Source organism: Mytilus galloprovincialis, chromosome 12 (genome assembly GCF_965363235.1).
Source record: "Mytilus galloprovincialis chromosome 12, xbMytGall1.hap1.1, whole genome shotgun sequence".
Classification (NCBI taxonomy): Eukaryota; Metazoa; Mollusca; class Bivalvia; order Mytilida; family Mytilidae; genus Mytilus; species Mytilus galloprovincialis.
This window is the reverse complement of record NC_134849.1, coordinates 49,731,737-49,749,411: the sequence shown is the minus strand read 5'-3', so window position 1 is coordinate 49,749,411 and position 17,675 is coordinate 49,731,737. Positions and strand designations below refer to the sequence as shown.

Here is a 17,675-nt window from a genome sequence, read left to right as displayed (position 1 = left end):
GAACGAAATGAATAATCTCCAAACTGGTAAAATTAGATACAGTTCACTTTCACTTATAAATATCTAGGAAGAATTCAATGTCTACAATAAATATATAATGCGGAAAACCAGCAAGTATACACCTTGTCCTTTCACTGTACAATAACTTTATATATCAGTTTCACTTCATATTACAATCACTATTACAACATTCACAAATAAATCGGAACACTATTTATATCCCTTCGAATCATTAAATTAACTCTACTAACCAATATAATCTGTGAAAGTTATCCTTCAATGACCAACCAACACAACACAGCTGACAGTGGGTCAAACAAACAAATGGAATTTTTAACGACCTAGAATGGCTTTACAGCCCCTGCACGGTCGGCTAACAGTAGTTCACTGTCTTGATCTGGTATATATACTACCATCTGGATCACTCCATTATACTAAAATGGGATGGTAAGGTAAAACCAAGCACATACCAACTAGTATATGGTGCGATTGTCAAGTAACAGAAGGTGTTCCAATCATGGAGAAACTTATATACATATAGAAACACAATCAATAGAAAGGACAACTGATATTTTACAGCAAAATAAGTAAACTTATACCAATGTCCGTTCTTTAGATATCAACCTCATGATTTCAAACTTTTGCTAATATAAGTATTGATTCCTCGGATTGATAAAGCATATGATAGATCTACTACGTATTTTTCACTTTGTATCCTTTGCAGTGGTCGTGTATTTTGTTTTCAGATTGAACACTGTTTAAAAAGTAATTAACATTTCATATTTCTTTTGGAAACCAAATGTTATGATGGTAAGCGTTAATTCATACATAACGTTTGTGAGAATTAAAACAAGCAAATAAAACAAAGAAATACAACAAATGTTACATTCAGTTTATGAAGAGCTCCTTGTCCATATTAAGTTTTTATTGTTTAAGTTTTAAAATGGAATCTAGACTTTCTAAATCTATCAGATTTGACATGAATTGCATGTATTACAATTTTTCACCTTTTTCTTGTAGTGAGAGCAAGAGCTGTTGTAATGGGTGAGTTCACATTAAACTTAAAGAAAATCAGAGCTATAATTCAATTTAACAAGCATACAAAAATCGACTTGTAAATATCATTATTAAATGTAAACATGTTAATATCATCACACGGCTTAGACAATTAATTTAAGGCACAAAATAAATGTAAAAATTTCGGTTTAATCAAGGGGTTCAATTATATCATGTATACCATTAGTTTTTATAAGTATATGATCAACATGTATATAGGGGGGTCTATATTTTATCATCCATATGAACATGTAGATATCATCATAATAGACATGTAGAATTCATCAAAATAGACTTGTATATATCATCAAAATAGACATTTAGATATGATTAAAATGGACATTTAGATATCATCAAAATATTTATGTAGATATCATCAAAATAGACATTTAGATATCATCAAAATAGACATGTAGATATCATCAAAATTGACATGCATGGGGTATACTCATTTTTTATAGCCTTGCTAAAATATACGGTATGTGGTATACTCATCTTGTATAGCCTTGCTATACGGTATGTGGTATACTCATCTGTTATAGCCTTGCTATACGGTATGTGGTATACTCATCTTTTATAGCCTTGCTATACGGTATGTGGTATACTCATCTTTTATAGCCTAGCTATACGGTATGGGTATACTCTCATCTTTTATAGCCTAGCTATACGGTATGGGTATACTCATCTTTTATAGCCTAGCTATACGGTATGTGGTATACTCATCTTTTACAGCCTAGCTATACGGTATGGGTATACTCATCTTTTATAGCCTAGCTATACGGTATGTGGTATACTCATCTTTTATAGCCTAGCTATACGGTATGGGTATACTCATCTTTTATAGCCTTGCTATACGGTATGTGGTATACTCATCTTTTATAGCCTAGCTATACGGTATGTGGTATACTCATCTTTTATAGCCTTGCTATACGGTATGTGGTATACTCATTTTTTATAGCCTAGCTATACGGTATGGGTATACTCATCTTTTATAGCCTAGCTATACGGTATGGGCTAATGGTATACTTATCTTTTATAGCCTTGCTATACGGTTTTTGGTATACTCATCTTTTTATGACCTTGCTATACGATGTGGGGTATACTCATAGATTCGATAGATGAAAGTGACATACTGTGAAGATGATAGTCGACGGTAGCAATATCATTTAAGAAGGACTCTGTACAAACCAAGATAGTAGTATTTAAATTCTTCACCACATTGTTACATATATCGGTGAATTTAATGATTCATAACTGTAAATAAAAACAATTGAAATAAGGTGTTGAAACCAAGCAATCAAGCAATCAAAAATTGGGATGCTTGTATCAAAAAATGTTCTAAAACAATCATATTGTACCACAAAATAGATTTTTTATCTATCTGATATAATTCTTGCCTTTTTAATATAGGAATTCCTGGTCCAACCGGACCAAAGGGACCGACAGGCATGAAGGGAGAAAGCATTGAAGGAGAACCGGGAATGAAAGGCGATCCGGGAATCAAAGGCTCAATAGGTTTGTATGGTTAACTAAAAATAAATAGAAAACTAATAATCCTGTTTCCTATCAACATATTATCATTCTCCTGTCAAAAAGAGAGGTTGAAGATACTACAGGAACATTCAAATCTATATAGAAGTTGAGAAATAGACTAACAACGCAACGCCATGTCAAAAAACGAAAAGGTAAAAAGGTAAAGAACAAAAGATAAAACACAAACATAGAAAACTAAATACTGTACAACACGAACCTCACAGAAAAATACGTGGTGATCTCATGTGCCTAGGAAAAGTAAGCAGATCCTGCATGCTCAATATGTGGCATCCGTCGTGTTGCTCATATGAGCACATACCGGGTAATAAGTCAAATTAGGTAAGTCTCAATTTTGGAAAAGAAGACAATATATTATTCTTACGACAATTGGAACATATTATTAGTATTCCTTATCGGTCAAACAACACGTGATGGCGTCCGTAAACTGTTCAAAGTGATAATTTCAACTTAACCACTTGTAACTCTTGCTTTAATTACTTTCTTCTGAGCAGCAATCCTCTATCCTGGAAATCGTGATAGAAAATGCAAGTCCTAGAATATTGTATCAACTGGGAGTTGTATACACAGGCAAATCTGCTCATGTAAATTTCACACGAATCTCACGTGAAATTCACGTAAATAATTTCACGCGAGATTAACCTCATTCTCAGGTTTTCACGTGAGTTGAGATTTATGTGAACCTCAAGTGAATTTTTTTACCTGAAATTTTAAAAAAAGGTATTTTTCATAATATTAATTAAATTTGAAAAAGATGTTATTTGATTAACTTTATTTCAAAATATAACGTGAATTTCACGTCAAAAAAATCATTTAATTTTCATAGGAAATTTACACGATCTTCCAGGTGTAATCCATATGCAGAAGCTGCTGGGAATGCTTCAAGTCAGGAATATGACAGTTCTTGTCCTTTCGTTTTTGATGTGTTTTGTTATTTGATTTTGCCATGTGATTATGGACTTTCCGACTAGATTTTCCTCTAAGTTCAGTATTTTTGTGATTTTACTTTTTTGTACATAGAAATCGAAAGTTAACAATTTGGAGGCTGAAATCATCTCTTTTGTCGTAAAGTTTTGTTTTCAACTAACCTCAGTCAGTGTCAGTGTACATTTCTAGATGCAAGCCATGCTACGAAGCAGATTTTACTGTATCTGCTGTATCCTTTATTTAACATTCGATGGGATAGATTCGTTCAAAATAAGCTCCAAAATTTCTATAAAAAAATAAGATGTGGTATGGTTGAAAATGATAGAACTATCCGCCAAAATTGAAGCGGATGTCATTTTGCAAAATACCTCTCCACTGTGGGATTTGAACCAAATATATGTGTGTCTTTATATTTATTTGGGTATCGATCGAAATGAAATATTGGCTTTTATGAAAATATAAGTTGGTATAATGCCATATTAGCAGTGAAATATATCTCTTGTCATGATTTAAGAATGGAATATCGCTTACGAAATGTAAGTTTCAGACATTTAAAACAGAAACAATATTGTAAAAAAAAACCAGTTTTTATCAATTCCGATGTTAAAAATGATAAATAATGATGATAACAAACAGAGTATTTTGTGCAGTGACAAATACGATTAAGTAAGAATCTGCAATGTTGCATTTTCACTTTGGGATTTTTTTTATACATAATACCAAATATTATTCTTTTGCATGGAGATTACACACATAACGCACAGGTTTGTTTTTGTCGTTAGTTCATCTTGGTTCAAAATGTGAAAACACTTTTTTTATTTCAATAATCTGTAAAGATAAGAACTTAATGTTTCTGCGCTTCATACAAATGTGATGGTCATTTGCTATCAATTCGTACAAATTAAATAAATGCAGCATTCAATTCAAAAATACAAACACATACTTAAAAAGAATGATAAGAATTTATAATCGATTCATTATCATTTATAGGAATGATAGGTCCCCAGGGAATGGGTGGTGAAAAGGGTAAAAAGGGCAGAATAGGACGACTTGGTAGACCGGGACGTGAGGGCAAAGATGGAAAAACTGGAGAAAATGGACAAAGGGGATTTAAAGGAGCAACCGGTGTCAGAGGAAATAAAGGCATGAAGGGTTATAAAGGCATAAAAGGACAAAATGGATCGAAAGGTCATACAGGAATGAAAGGATATAAAGGCAGCAATGGATACAAAGGCCTGAAGGGTAACAAAGGTTACAAAGGTCAAAAGGGATTAAAAGGTTATAAAGGACTGAAGGGTAACAACGGAAGCAAGGGATTGAAAGGCATCAAAGGAAATGATGGACAAAAGGGGTATAAAGGTTTAATGGGAGAAAAAGGGTTCAAAGGATACAAAGGACAAAAAGGATATAAGGGTAGCAAGGGAATGGAGGGATTTAAGGGATATAAAGGCAAACAAGGTTTTAAAGGTTACAAAGGTAAAAAAGGATACCATGGTGACAAAGGACAAAAAGGTTATAAAGGTTCCAAAGGACAAAAAGGATATAAAGGTATCAAGGGAATTAAAGGAAACAAAGGATACAAAGGACAAAAAGGCTTAAAAGGACAGAAAGGACAGAAGGGATATAAAGGTTACACAGGACAGAAAGGGTTAAAAGGGCACAAAGGACATAAAGGTATTAAAGGTTACAAAGGACAAAAAGGAACTAAAGGTCACAAAGGAATAAAGGGATTTAAAGGCGACAAAGGTCAGAAAGGGTACAAAGGTAATAAAGGAGTAAAGGGGTTAAAAGGGCAAAAAGGAATGATAGGACAAAAAGGATATAAAGGACAAAAGGGTACTAAAGGTTACACTGGTCAAAAAGGCTATAAAGGAAGAAAAGGACAAAAAGGATATAAAGGTATCAAAGGAATGAAAGGATACAAAGGATTTAAAGGCGATAAGGGACAAAAGGGATACAAAGGCGGGAAAGGAATGAAAGGTTATAAAGGAAATAAAGGAGAAAAGGGTTATAAAGGTTACAAAGGAGAAAAGGGTTACAAAGGTAACAAAGGACAGAAGGGATACAAAGGTTATAAGGGAACGAACGGATATAAAGGTCAAAAGGGACAAAAAGGATCGAAGGGTTTCAAGGGCATAAAAGGATATAAAGGAGAAAAAGGGATAAAAGGGATAAAGGGATTGAAAGGACAAAAAGGATACAAGGGGTTTAAAGGACAAAAAGGTTACAAGGGATTAAAAGGACAAAAAGGATATAAAGGTATAAAAGGCAAAAAGGGTAACAAGGGTTTCAAAGGACAAAAGGGATACAAAGGACAAAAGGGAACGAAAGGTTTTAAAGGATATAAGGGACTAAAAGGTAATAAGGGTTACAAAGGAGGAAAAGGATTCAAAGGTAATAAAGGGCAAAAAGGATACAAAGGTTTCAAAGGAATGAAGGGATATAAAGGTGAAAAGGGACAAATGGGATATAAAGGTTACAAAGGACAGAAGGGAATTAAAGGTCAGAAAGGACAGAAAGGCTTAAAAGGTTATAAGGGAGTGAAAGGAATTAAAGGATATAAAGGTCTAAAAGGAAATAAAGGATACAAAGGACAGAAAGGAAATAAAGGATATAAAGGACAGAAAGGTTCCAAAGGATATAAAGGACAGAAAGGATCTAAAGGAGTAAAGGGACTGAAAGGTCAACAGGGAATCAAAGGATACAAAGGAGAAAAGGGTTATAAAGGATTCAAAGGACAAAAGGGACATAAAGGATATAAAGGAATAAAAGGAATGAAAGGAAAAAAAGGAAAAAAAGGAGTTAAAGGACATAAAGGTCAGAAAGGCTTGAAAGGATATAAGGGTCAAAAAGGCTATAAAGGTAATAAAGGAATTAAAGGAATCAATGGTAATAAAGGACAGAAAGGATACAAAGGTTTCAAAGGTATTAAAGGTGATAAAGGTTATAAAGGACAAAAAGGATTGAAAGGCTTCTTAGGAATTAAGGGCTATAAAGGCAACAAAGGTCAAAAGGGTTCTAAAGGAATCAAGGGACGAAAGGGATATAAAGGACAGAGGCAGAAAGGAATTAAAGGATTAAAAGGACAGAAAGGAATTAAAGCATTTAAAGGACAGAAAGGATTTAAAGGAAATAAAGGGCAAAAAGGATTTAAAGGTGGCAAAGGACAGAATGGGAATAAAGGCTACAAAGGACAAAAGGGTATTAAAGGTTATAAAGGACAAAAAGGACTTAAAGGAGAAAGTGGAAAGAAGGGATATAAAGGATACAAAGGACTGAAAGGACAGAAGGGATCTAAAGGCAAAAAAGGTTATAAAGGTTTGAAAGGAAAAAAAGGGTATAAAGGTTATGAAGGCCAAAAGGGTAACAAGGGTTATAAAGGACAGAAGGGAAATAAAGCAGGAAAAGGAATGAAAGGCTATAAAGGAGTTAAAGGACATAAGGGTTATAAGGGTATTAAAGGAATAAAGGGATACAAAGGTACCAAAGGTATTAAGGGTAATAAAGGTTACAAAGGAATGCAGGGACAAAAAGGATATAAAGGAATGAAAGGACTCAAGGGATACAAAGGCATGAAAGGACAGAAAGGATACAAGGGACTAAAAGGATCAAAAGGTTACAAGGGAATGAAAGGTTATAAAGGGACCAAAGGACAAAAAGGATATAAAGGGACAAAGGGACAAAAGGGATATAAAGGTTACAAAGGACAAAAAGGTTATAAGGGTTTCACAGGACGAAAAGGCGTAAAGGGAGAAAAGGGGCGACTAAATCCAGAAGCAGAAAAAGGAGAAATAGGAGAGGGCGGCAAGAAGGGAATTAAAGGAGAATCCGGTCCTAAAGGAGCTAAAGGTAAGATATAATTCTGTTTTATTTATCTTAATATTGTCTTTTCCACTTGATAGCGTTTTATACTCCGTCTTTGAGACAGAAATTAACTTACTGTGTGTTGGATTTTTTTGGGGGGAAGGGGTTGTTCGTGAATAAAAGATCTCTATTGGTTCAGTAGACTGTCGATCCTGTAATATCCAATTGTCTGAGACTACGGAACCTATAATATCTAATTGTCTGAGACAGAGAACCCTATAATACTAGTATTCAATTGAGACTGGGGACCCTATAATACTAGTATTCAATTGGTAGAGACTGAGGACCCTATAGTATTTAATTTGTCTGAGACTGGGGACCCTATATTATCTTACCTCCTATACATTTCTAGGAATGTGATTGGTTAAAAGCGCCCTCGTGAAGACCGTGTATATTTCATATTAGGTTAGTAGGGAGGCGGGGCTTATCTCATACACGGTTATTGATGGTGTTACGTCCCTTAATAAAAACAAAACGGTACTGAGAAAAAAACGTAAAGGTTTCAACGGACGAAGTAATTGATGCTTGAGATTGAAATAAATTCCTAAAACACATTTAAACCTATTAACAAGTTGTTATTGTTTGTATCTGTTTTTGTAAGATCAATGGAAGTAGTTTCTTAAAGCTAACAGTATTGAGACTTGCTCATTTTGGTAGGTCTAAATTTCACACGTTAAGATAGTCGGTAAGATAAATTCGTTACATAGTGTGCTAGTGACCTAAATTCCATATCGTTATGGGGATTCTTCGCTCTCACTGAGGACCCTATATTAACCAATTGTCTGAGACTGAGGACCTTATAATATCCAATTGTCTGAGACTGTGGACCCTATAATTTTCAATTGGTGGACCATATAATATCCGATTGTCTGAGACTGAGGACCCTATAATATCCAATTGTCTGAGACTGAGGACCTTATATTATCCAATTGTCTGAGACTGAGGACCCTATTATATCCGATTGTCAGAGACTGAGCACCCTATAATATCCAATTGTCGGAGACTGAGGACCCTATAATATCCAATTGTCTGAGACTGATGACCCTATATTATCCAATTGTCTGAGACTGAGGACCCTATTATATCCAATTGTCGGAGACTGAGGACCCTATAATATCCAATTGTCGGAGACTGAGCACCCTATAATATCCAATTGTCTGAGACTGAGGGCCCTATAATATTCAATTGTCTGAGACTGAGGACCCTATAATATCCAATTGTCTGAGACTAAGGACCATATAATATTTAATTGTCTGAAACAGAGGACCCTATAATACTAGTATTCAATTGGTAGAGACCGAGGAACCTATAATATCCAATTGTCGGAGACTGAGGACCCTATAATATCCAATTGTCGGAGACTGAGGACCCTATAATATCCAATTGTCTGAGACTGAGGACCATATAATATTCATTTGTCTGAGACTAAGGACCCTATAATATTCAATTGTCTGAGACTGAGGACCCTAAAATATTCAATTGTCTGAGACTGAGGACCCTATAATATCCAATTGTCTGAGACTAAGGACCCTATAATATTCATTTGTCTGAGACTACGGACCCTATAATATTCAATTGTCTGAGACTAAGGACCCTATAATATTCATTAATTGGTAAATACTGAGGACCCTATATTAACCAATTGTCTGAGACTGAGGACCTTATAATATCCAATTGTCTGAGACTGTGGACCCTATAATTTTCAATTGGTGGACCATATAATATCCGATTGTCTGAGACTGAGGACCCTATAATATCCAATTGTCTGAGACTGAGGACCTTATATTATCCAATTGTCTGAGACTGAGGAGCCTATTATATCCGATTGTCAGAGACTGAGCACCCTATAATATCCAATTGTCGGAGACTGAGGACCCTATAATATCCAATTGTCTGAGACTGATGACCCTATATTATCCAATTGTCTGAGACTGAGGACCCTATTATATCCAATTGTCGGAGACTGAGGACCCTATAATATCCAATTGTCTGAGACTGAGGACCCTATAATATCCAATTGCCTGAGACTGAGGGCCCTATAATATTCAATTGTCTGAGACTGAGGACCCTATAATATCCAATTGTCTGAGACTAAGGACCCTATAATATTCAATTGTCTGGGACTAAGGACCTTATAATATCCGATTGTCTGAGACTGAGGACCCTATAATATCCAATTATCTGAGACTGAGAACCCTATAATATCCAATTGTCGGAGACTGAGGACCCTATAATATCCAATTGTCTGAGACTGAGGACCATATAATATCCAATTGTCTGAGACTAAGGACCATATAATATTCAATTGTCTGAAACAGAGGACCCTATAATACTAGTATTCAATTGGTAGAGACCGAGGAACCTATAATATTCAATTGTCTGACACTAAGGACCCTGTAATATCCAATTGTCTGAGACTAAGGACCCTATAATATTCATTAATTGGTAAATACTGAGGACCCTATTATATCCAATTGTCGGAGACTGAGGACCCTATAATATTCAATTGTCGGAGACTGAGGACCCTATAATATCCAATTGTCTGAAACTGAGGACCATATAATATTCATTTGTCTGAGAATATGGACCCTATATTATCCAATTGTCTGAGACTGAGGACCCTATACTATTCAATTGTCTGAGACTAAGGACCCTATAATATCCAATTGTCTGAGACTAAGGACCCTTTAATATTCATTTGTCTGAAACAGAGGACCCTATAATACTAGTATTCAATTGGTAGAGACCGAGGAATCTATAATATTCAATTGTCTGACACTAAGGACCCTGTAATATTCAATTGTCTGAGACTAAGGACCCTATAATATTCATTAATTGGTAAATACTGAGGACCCTATATTAACCAATTGTCTGAGACTGAGGACATTATAATATCCGATTGTCTGAGACTGAGGACCCTATAATATCCAATTGTCTGAGACTGAGGACCCTATATTATCCAATTGTCTGAGACTAAGGACCCTATAATATTCAATTGTCTGAGACTAAGGACCCTATAATATTCATTAATTGGTAAATACTGAGGACCCTATATTAACCAAATGTCTGAGACTGAGGACCTTATAATATCCAATTGTCGGAGACTGAGGACCCTATAATATCCAATTGTCTGAGACTGAGGACCATATAATATTCATTTGTCTGAGAATATGGACCCTATATTATCCAATTGTCTGAGACTGAGGACCCTATAATATTCAATTGTCTGAGACTAAGGACCCTATAATATCCAATTGTCTGAGACTAAGGACCCTATAATATCCAATTGTCTGAGACTAAGGACCCTATAATATTCAATTGTCTGACACTAAGGACCCTATAATATCCAATTGTCTGAGACTAAGGACCCTATAATATTCAATTGTCTGGGACTAAGGACCCTATAATATTCATTAATTGGGAAATACTGAGGACCCTATATTAACCAATTATCTGAGACTGAGAACCTTATAATATCCAATTGTCTTAGAATGTGGACCCTATAATTTTCAATTGGTGGACCTTATAATATCCGATTGTCTGAGACTGAGGACCTTATAATATCCAATTGTCTGAGACTGAGGACCATATATTATCCAATTGTCTGAGACTGAGGACCTTATAATATCCGATTGTCTGAGACTGAGGACCCTATAATATCCAATTGTCTGAGACTGAGAACCCTATAATATCCAATTGTCGGAGACTGAGGACCCTATAATATCCAATTGTCTGAGACTGAGGACCATATAATATCCAATTGACGGAGACTGAGGACCCTATAATATCCAATTGTCTGAGACTGAGGACACCATATTATCCAATTGTCTGAGACTGAGGACCCTATTATATCCAATTGTCGGAGACTGAGGACCCTATAATATCCAATTGCCGGAGACTGAGGACCCTATAATATCTAATTGTCTGAGACTGAGGACCATATAATATTCATTTGTCTGAGAATATGGACCCTATATTATCCAATTGTCTGAGACTGGGGACCTTATACTAGTAATATCCAATTGTCTGAGAATGTGGACCCTATAATTTTCAATTGTCTGAGACTGAGGACCCTTTTAAATCCAATTGTCTGAGACTGAGGACCCTTTTATATCCAATTGTCTGAGACTGAGGACCCTTGTATATCCAATTGTCTGAGACTGTAGACTCTATAATATTCATTTGTCTGAGAATGTGGACCATATATAATATTCAATTTTCAGAGACTGTGATTGAGGAACTTATTGTTACCGGTTCACCCTTTGTAGAGGTCAAGGAGAAAGTCCATACATGTGGCTGTCCATATGTTATAAAGCGTGCAACATATGACTTTGTACTATAATGCTTTCTAAAAGAAATAAAGAAATGGTGTCGTCTGAATGCTTTGGTTTAAGAACCAGAACCAGAGGGCAAGGTCATTTGATATTAACATATCAGACAGACAGATACATCTTGGTGATATGGGACTTACATAATCCATTTAATTAAGTGAAGTTGTATATATCAGAAATGGTACAACGTAAGCATATGTTCTCGGCATTGTCCTACATCGAAAACAATAATAAGGAAAGTGTGTCGTCAGATCATATCTTATTTTCTTGGACAACCATACGAGATTTATCAGAGAATACCCGTAAATCTTTCGATTACAAATATTGTGGTTAATGAAAAATAGTTATATGTTATATTAAATATTACTTTCTTATATTGATAGTTAGTCAAATGCGTTTTGTAAATATATACTTTTTCAATTCTTTGGTCTTTTGGAAATATTGTTTGTGTTGTATTGAGCCCGGGATTGAGACCCATCTACAACGAAATTTGTTTAACATGCACATGTATAAAAAAAAATGCGGTTTTTATTCAACGCAATCATAGGTTTGAACGTTGTTTTCAATTTAGACTTGTATATATATATCATTTATACTATATATTTCATTTTTATGAATAAATATGAATATTTATTTTTTATATATTGATATGTATGTTTTTTTTTTATTGTTAATATATTTGATCGTTTGACGCGTCATATATCAGTATACACTTTATTTAAATGTTGACTTTGGTATGAACTAGATTTGTTCAGAAACGTCCTTCTGTTTGTTTTGCAGGAAGGAAAGGGAGAAAAGGAAAAAAAGGTGATAAGGGTGAAGTAAGTTTGTTTATCTCAAATATAATTCATCTTTCGTTCACACGGTTAAACCCCTCTTAATAGTCAAATATGATTAAGACACAAATTATAATCGAAGATACCAGACTTCAAGATTGTGTACACCAGGTCCGGGTTTCATCTACACGAGACTTATCCGAGTTTCATCTACACGATGCTTATCCGAGTTTCATCTAGGCAGCAACCATTTGATTTTCTGGGGGGGGTATGGTTTTTTTTGGAAAAAAAAGTTTGTTTCCAGGTTTTGGTGAAAAAAATAATTTGTTTTGGACCCTGAGAAAAAAAAATTGTTTGTTTCACCCTCAGCTGCCACTATATGTAATGCTAAAATTGAAAGAAAAAAATTGTTTTCGGTTTGTCGCTAAAAAAATAGATTGTTCTTCGCCGAAGGCGAAAAAAAAAGTTTGCACAGAAAAAAAAACCATAGCCCCCCCCCCCCCCCCCCCCCCCCCCCCCAGAAAATCAAATGGTTGCTGCCCTATACGAGACATATCAGTGACGCTTGGATAATAAAAGTTAAAGCAAAATTAACTTCGAAATTGAAGAGCATTAAAGACCTCAAATTATGCTCTGTTTGGGGTATTCATATGAATACTAGTAAATACTTGTGTATGTCAATGATACAACGATCAGACGACAAAAATATCCAAAATAATCTTCAGATAGATACATAAAGATAAATGTATTTTATTTAAGTGTATTGACTTCAGATATTCCCATTGAACAATAGACTATGAGGGTCTAGATGGTTTCCGCCATTTCTGTATTCATTATTTCAAAGCCATTGTTCTCTATTCTTTTTATTTGTTGTCCATTATTCTATTCTCCATTCTCTAGTCTTTATTTTTTAGGTCAGTATTTCTGTATTGTTTAGTTTTATGTCAGTATTTCTCTATTCTTTATTTTTTAGGTCAGTATTTCTCTATTGTTTAGTTTTATGTCAGTTTTTCTCTATTGACTATTTTTTATGTCAGTTTTTCTTTTTTTTTTATTTGTTTCTAGTCTTTATTTTTTAGGTCAGTTTTCTCTTCTGTTTTTTTAGGTCAGTATTTCTCTATTCTTTATTTTTAATGTCAGTATTTCTCTATTCTTTATTTTTAGGTCAGTATTTCTCTATTGTTTAGTTTTATGTCAGTATTTCTCTATTCTTTATTTTTTAGGTCAGTATTTCTCTATTCTTTAGTTTTATGTCAGTTTTTCTATTGACTATTTTTTATGTCAGTTTTTCTTTTTTTTTTTTTATTTGTTTCTAGTCTTTATTTTTTAGGTCAGTATTCTCTTCTTTTTTTTTAGGTCAGTATTTCTCTATTCTTTATTTTTAATGTCAGTATTTCTCTATTCTTTATTTTTAGGTCAGTATTTCTCTATTGTTTAGTTTTATGTCAGTATTTCTCTATTCTTTATTTTTTAGGTCAGTATTTCTCTATTCTTTATTTTTAATGTCAGTATTTCTCTATTCTTTATTTTTTAGGTCAGTATTTCTCTATTGTTTAGTTTTATGTCAGTATTTCTCTATTCTTTATTTTTTAGGTCAGTATTTCTCTATTCTTTAGTTTTATGTCAGTTTTTCTCTATTGACTATTTTTTATCTCAGTTTTTCTTTTTTTTTTTATTTGTTTCTAGTCTTTATTTTTTAGGTCAGTTTTCTCTTCTTTTTTTTTCTTTGTAATATATATACTAGTAGTAACATTGATATCGTTTTTGGGGGCCTTTATAGTTTGTTGTTCAGTGTGAGCCAATGCTCCGTGTTGAAGACCGTACTTTGGCCTATGATGGTTTACTTTTACGAATAGTGACTTAGATGGAGAGTTTTCTTATTGGCACTCATACCACATCTTCTTATATTATTCTGCTCATTATTAGTCAATGATATAATAGTATGATCTAATTATTCAAGCATTTTACTTTGCAATGACTACAAAGGTGATAAATTTTAATGTATACAGCCTCCTCCATTAATAACTACTGTTTCCTTTGAATCTTAAATAAGAAATAAGATAAAACAAATGTTTGCGTTATAACGCAAAGGTTTGCGTTATATCGCAAATGTTTGCGTTTAACGCAAACATAGGAAGAAAAATGGGGAAAAAAATGTGTGGCGCTAATACGCTTCCGTACGATAGTATTAAACTTGTTACAATTCATTTTTAAATAAAATTAAGTATCATTTAAATAATAAGTAATGCATTACTATTTAAAAAAAAATATATGATGTGAACTGATACTGAACATTTCTTTAGTGCCATGGTAGAAGGTGGTAAAGGATTATTTTCGTGCAACGTTTTCGATCTTTTATTTCCCGTATTTCGTGTTTTGACGTTTTATTTCTCGTTTTCTCGTGTTTGACTTGATTTGTGTGCTTCGTGTTTCCCCTTATTTATTTTCCGTGTTTATTAATTTCTCTTGCATGTCCTGCATTTGAATAAATAGTCAGTGTGTTAAAATACCTTCTGAAATTTGTGTAATCTAATATAGTTTGTCCACTACAAAACTCTTTCTAAACGCACATCTTATTGCATTTTAATGACTCCTATAGACATTCCTGTTTGTTTTACTTTATATACTAGAAAGATCTCATTCTTTTTCTGAATAGGAGAACCATTTTTTTTATTTATAAAGATCAGACAGTACTTCACATATGAAGGTACAACTCGTGTTACGTAGTGGACATTTTGATGAGTTTCGTAGTTGACAAAACTGTTTCGTAGTGGACAAAAATTTCGTAGTTGACATCAACCCTATTCTATGTTGATACATACTGAAAATTACATGAAACTAACCCTTGTTATTTGTTTTGCACAAATAAAATTGAAAAAAAGAGTAAAAACGACTGCATGGTAGTTGTAGTTTATTTAAAAACGCCCATATACATGTATACATACTAGTATATATGTTGTGTGCATTTTGTTCTGTTCAGTCTTTGTGTAGTAAAACTTATTCAACTTATATTTTGTCCCATTTTGATCATTTGGTCAGAAGAACAGAAAAAAATGAACGAAGAGGATCTATTACACAAAAAAACCTCCATCTCATTGACAGATCTCTTCATTAATAAAAGTGCAACTATTTTCTATCCAATTCACATTTTAATTAACGGTTAAAAAACTTAAAAATACTTTCAAATGATTTACATTACCTTAACTAAATGTCAGTTGCACCTTTTAACATGCTATGCTAAATAATACTACAGAAAATTTATTCCGGGTGTAATTTTCAGTGTAATTTTTCACTTGTCATTCAACCCAAACTCTAATTGAAAACCCCTTTGTTCTTGATTACCTTTGATCTCATCTATCCAACTTTGTTTTTTACCTGAACTACCTATAATTTTTAAAAGTTGGATAAATGAGAATGAACCCATATTCACATAGACGTGTTTATTTTAAATTGCAGATTTGAATGTCGAGACAAGACCAGAAATGACCATGTAAATAAACAGGTACTTGCGTTATTCCAATAAGTTATCAGTGTTTTATGTCGTCTTCTCGTGAAATGCATACTGAACTAGTATAAATATTTGTTTAGGGGCCAGCTGGAGGACGCCTTCGGGTGCAGGAGTTTCTCGCTAATATTTCTGATCTAATATTTCTTATGTTGTTGTGTTGTTATGCCACTGTCGCAGCAATAGAGGAGGGTTGAACGCTCACAAACATGTTTTATAATTATTTTGCTATGAAATATGCCGTTAGATTTCTCTATTGAATTGTTTCCTTTTTCTCCTTTTTTGTTTTTTTTTTTTTTTTTAATTTCGGAGCCTTTTTCTCATTGTCGAATGCCGTAAGGTTGTCAATAATTTCTTACATTCACTTTATTTAAAATTTGGTAGATAGTCTCATTGGCAGTCATACCACTTCTCCATATTTTTATATGTATATGAAGCTGTTTTTCATTAAAAAAATGGCGAATTTGGACAAAATACAGGAATCAAAGGAGACAACAGAAAAGACTACCGAATCGAAGTTAGGCCTGTTATTCGACTATACATAGTGTCTTAATATGCTTTCTGTTTGTGTTTGTATTATATGTCTATTAAGAATTGATTGGATAAAAAACCAAATGAAATGTATTTGTATATTCAGCCTTGTCAAGGTCTACATTTAAATATTATTAATAAAACAAAATGAAAAATGAACTATAAAAAACAATTAGATATATATAGGTAAATGCATTTACTTTCTTTTACAGATATTATTCGTATATATACTAGATCATAATATATATACCAAATTTATACCAATGTTGATCGGATTATTTTCTGGATGACGAATTTCACTGGACACTCAACACATAAAATGCAGTTTTTAAAAAGCTGAATATATACTCCAAAGATTTTATTATGTCAAGTAGAAGATATTTGATATACCTTTCTATTCTATTTTCACATTTTAATTCTGTGTGTTTGAATTGATACAAAGATGCGCATAAGTGTATTTTTGTGATAATTTTTCTCATTAAAAAATGGCGAATTTTGACAAAGTACAGGAATAGAAGGAGACAACAGAAAAGAATACCGATTCGAAGTTAGGCCTGTTAATCGACTATATATATTGTCTTAATATGCTTTCTGGTTGTGTTTGTATATGTCTATAAAGAATTGATTAGATAAAAGATGAAATGTATTTGTACATGGTCTGTATATTCAGCTTTTTTATGTCTACACTTGTTACGACTACTGTATAAATTGTAAATAATAAAGCATCATGGAAATTGTGATGTTCTTATAATTACGAAAACTACCTGATTTACCCTGAGAAGTAAATTATTGTTCCTATTGAGTATGACTCGATAAAAGATGTCATAATAATGTGATATTGTGTTTGGGCTCTTCGCGTAAAATGAGTAAAACGATGTGGTCTGTCAGTTTTACACCCAGAGTACATAACATTATCTATCATGAAATATTATACATTAAAGAAAAGTGGTACTAGTTAATCTATAAGTTACAGTACCATGTGGATATTCAGTATTTACTAAACAACTACCAATGGTCATATTACATACCAAACAAAAATGCACCGTTTGTGTATGACCTGAATACTAGTAAGAAATGTGAGGTCTGCACAAAGAGTCAATAACGTAAACAAATAAATTAGAAACATTCAATAAA

General features: G+C 33.4%; 1 protein-coding gene across 1 annotated transcript; it reads left to right on the top strand.

The window, feature by feature from the left end:
* Window positions 1-1,023: 1,023 nt before the first annotated feature.
* On the top strand, window positions 1,024-17,266 carry LOC143054094 (uncharacterized). The gene is made up of 6 exons (XM_076226989.1): window positions 1,024-1,044; window positions 2,467-2,571; window positions 4,525-7,383; window positions 12,510-12,550; window positions 15,962-16,007; window positions 16,754-17,266. The coding sequence occupies exons 1-5, from the start codon at window positions 1,041-1,043 to the stop codon at window positions 15,965-15,967; spliced, it is 3,015 nt and encodes a 1,004-aa protein (XP_076083104.1). The 5' UTR covers window positions 1,024-1,040; the 3' UTR covers window positions 15,968-16,007; window positions 16,754-17,266.
* The last annotated feature ends 409 nt before the right edge of the window (window positions 17,267-17,675 follow it).

Excerpts from the sequence above, each read along its gene's own strand:
- LOC143054094 (XM_076226989.1), top strand. Across the intron at positions 2,572-4,524 it reads GGGAATCAAAGGCTCAATAG|GAATGATAGGTCCCCAGGGA; the intron begins GTTTGTATGGTT and ends TATCATTTATAG. Across the intron at positions 7,384-12,509 it reads CGGTCCTAAAGGAGCTAAAG|GAAGGAAAGGGAGAAAAGGA; the intron begins GTAAGATATAAT and ends TTTGTTTTGCAG.